Source organism: Cyprinodon variegatus, unplaced genomic scaffold (genome assembly GCF_000732505.1).
Source record: "Cyprinodon variegatus isolate N-32 unplaced genomic scaffold, C_variegatus-1.0 Scaffold972, whole genome shotgun sequence".
Classification (NCBI taxonomy): domain Eukaryota; kingdom Metazoa; phylum Chordata; class Actinopteri; order Cyprinodontiformes; family Cyprinodontidae; genus Cyprinodon; species Cyprinodon variegatus.
Window position 1 is genome coordinate 39,956 of NW_015151425.1, and position 3,542 is coordinate 43,497.

The following is a 3,542-nucleotide window of genomic DNA, read 5'->3' on the forward strand; positions in this document are numbered from 1 at the left end:
AACATTCTCTGGAAGACCAACACACAGACTGGAGTGTATGTGTCTCATCTTCTCTGGAAACGTGAGTGGCATCAAATCCTCTCCTTCAAGATTAACAACTCCAATTTCCCACAGAGCCTGAATCTAACAATCTCTCTTCCCCTTGTCTTCCAGTTGAGCAGAGTTCGGAGGAACTCTGCACCGAACCCATATACTCTTCAATAAAACCCGTTGAACCTTTATGCTGTGTCTCTCTGTTTGGCTTTGCTGCATGTGGTTCCAAGCCTTAGAAAAATCATGACATTATGTCTGTCCATCACATAAAATCCTAATGAACTTGGTTACTTACAATCTTAGATCTAGCCAAAACAAAAAGTATTTTTAATCTTATTAGATTTATTCATTTAGCTGATTATGTTAGGTTATTAATCTTCTTTTGAAAAGATTTAACAATATGTGCAACAATATATATAATATATATATTTCTTTGGACATTCTTCATGCAAACTACAACTTTAGTGCAACCGGCACCCATACTAGCCCTAAATACAGCAAATAAAGCAGGAGTATGTAGAATGCTGTTGGATATGGTATGCATCTACCCAGAAAACAGTACCATCATATAGTAAAAAAAAGTTATTTAACCACAGCAGCAAACCTGCTGAAAAACAAAAGAATAAACATAGGAAGTAGTATAGACCAAGGTTATATAGTATATAGTATAATAAAATTAAAGAAAAAAAAACTGAGATATCTGGTACAATAAGAGCTTATTAGAAATATAAAATTCAGATAAATTATTCATTCATTAAAAGCCCACCCTACAATATTATTGATCCAAACGAAAAAGAAAGAGCTGTGACGTTTTTTCTGCATATTAGACACAATATCCACCTTGATTTGTCCCTGAAAATCCTTCATACAGAGCGTAACATTTAAACACTACAGTAAAAGTTACAGAAAAGACATTAAATAGTTATGGTTCTATTAACCTAGATCTTATCTTGGATGAACACATCAGGTCTGATTTAGAGATAAAGGTTTCACCTGAGTCCGTAGAGGACGGTGCCGTCAGGGTGGAGCCGAATCATCCGGTTCTTAACAGTGACCCCGTGCACAAAGGATTTCTTATCATTGAGGAAGTAGGTATCTGGGACCCAGAGCTGGTCTGCTACTCTGTTGTCCAGCGTCAGGTTGAGAGGAATCCCCACATACGCCAGCCTCTTATCTCTCCAGTACTGCTGGAAATACATGGTCAGCGTGTAGTCCTGTGGAAAATAAATTAGTCCAGTTATATGTCTTTAGACAGAAATGAGCAGAAAGGGATAAAAATACCAAAGTTTAGCTTCAGATGTGAGCATTTCTGGAGGCCAGTGTGCTGACTGTTATCAGCTTGGAGCTGTGAAAGATTTTCAGTTTTTTTTTTTTTCTAGGGAACAAAAGTTGTATTTATGGAAATAAGGAGCGGCTATACTCCCAGAAATGTTTCACAAACTCAAAATCACACAACAGATCCAATTTACTCCTGGGCTCACATTGATGGCAGGTCTCACACTGAAACTGATCACCAACTTTTTTTTTTTCTTTTTTTACATTGATAGATACGATTCATTATTCCCAGCCATACCTACAGAGGCATAAATCATTTATTCAGCTTTCATTTGCTGTTACCTCCAGAAGTTGATCCATCAAACACAAGAGCTTTTCCTGGCTTTTAATGGAGCCCTTTACAAGCTCTCTTGGTTTTGTTCTGCTGACTAATGATCTCTTAAATAAATAAGCAGGTCTCAGGAAATAAATAAAAACATGGAGGTGCTGAAAATGCTTGCTGAAATGGCACATTTATAGGATAAAGTGTTTGCAAAATGGCAAAAATCTTACCCTACAGCACAGCAGTATATCAGAACAACAGACACTGGTGTAAAAGTCAGGTTTCCTGATGGATGACTGACAAACTTAGTGCTTGTTTTGAACTAAATGAATTACACTCTGCAATATGAAAATGTAATATGATCCGGATATAGACCTATAAATAATTTAGCCTGTGCACGGCAAATGTCTCTTCCAGTGTGTTGAAAGCTTGTCTCTGTTTACCGAGATTGTGTGGGTCTCATTTGTTTTATTGGGCCTCATAGGAGGCATTTTCATCTGGAAGTGAATCTACTGTATTTTCTAGAAACCTGTTTCACATTGATGGGGCTATTTCATTACTTTTCTCCTCGTTTAGAGGCACTCTCGCCCTCTCGAGATTCTCACAGCTTTTGTATATGGATGCAGTCCTGCATATAGCTGAAATGTGGGTTGATGAATAAGCATTGCACAACAGCTCTTATGTTAAAGCAAAGAAGTTCGACCAACACACTCCTTCCATGTCTGGGCTGCAGCTATTTTAGTCCATTTGAGATCCTCAGATCCCACTTCAGCAGCTCTCCTAAAATGCCTGGTACACTACCTTAGCTTCTCTTAAACACAGCCTTAAATATATCTCCTAACTGGTATACTGTACTCCCTCTCAGGTCCCAGTGGAATATATCCCAGGCTTTAGTTAGTCACCACTTAAAAAACCTTTAAGTTGATGCGCAAGGCAAAGAAACTGTAATGTTCTACATCCACAGCACCTCATTTAGAAAAAGTAAGAAAAATATCCACATGCTTATAATGTGGGGCTGTATGATGGTCTATTTCTTTGTGTACTTACCCTTTGGCCCATAGACTGTTGAAGATTGTATTCAGATACCGTTTATTACCACCATCCAAAAATCAAATTCATTTAGAACAATTAAGTAGGTGTCTAATCACACGTCATCCCACTGTGGAAGATGGTGGCAGGATCAACATGACGCTTTTTTAACCATAGTTTATTTAAAGGAAGGAGTTGGAGCTAAATAACAGGCAGAAAACTTGTTAAAGGGTGGAGGATGACCTGAGATTGGAGCATTCTGCAACAACAATAAATGCTGAACCGATAAAAATCAGCACTTTATTAGTTACTGTACACCTTGCTATTACAGGTTTGGACCCCCTTTACTCTTCAGAACTGCCTCAGTCCTTTGTGGAACAGATTCAGCAAGGTACTGGAAACATTTCACGGTCCATGGTCCATGACATGAGAGCATCACACAGTTGCTGCAAATTTGTCAACGGCATATCCATGATGCAAATCTCCCATAATCCACATCCCACAGGTTCTCTATTGGACAGAGATCTGGTTGGACTATTGAGTTCAGTAAACTCAATGTCATGTCTAAGGAACCAGTAGGCGAGGCAGAATGATATGGTGCATTATCCTGCTGGAAGTAGCCATAAGTAGATTGGTACACTGTAGGGATGCACGATATAATCGGCCCCCTATCGGTATCAGCCTGTATCAGCCTTTAAACTGAATATCAGACATCGGCCACCCCACCGATATTTAACCCAATATTTAATCAGCTTCTGAATTTCTAAAGTCTAAAAAAAAATAAAAATACTACTTCTTCTTCTTCCTCAAAAAATTCTTTTTTACAGACTTAAAAACTTCTAAAGACGAGGGAAAAAATATTGATTAGAGGTGAGTATTGGCA

General features: G+C 38.3%; 1 protein-coding gene across 2 annotated transcripts in view; it reads right to left on the reverse strand.

The window, feature by feature from the left end:
* The window catches only part of gabrb3 (gamma-aminobutyric acid (GABA) A receptor, beta 3), an 89,689-nt gene that overhangs the window by 20,561 nt on the left and 65,586 nt on the right, over positions 1–3,542 (reverse strand). For both annotated transcript variants that reach the window (XM_015398911.1, XM_015398912.1), the window contains one exon: positions 1,027–1,247. In XM_015398911.1, coding sequence (XP_015254397.1) covers positions 1,027–1,247 — 221 coding nt within the window. The remainder of the gene's footprint in view (positions 1–1,026; positions 1,248–3,542) is intronic.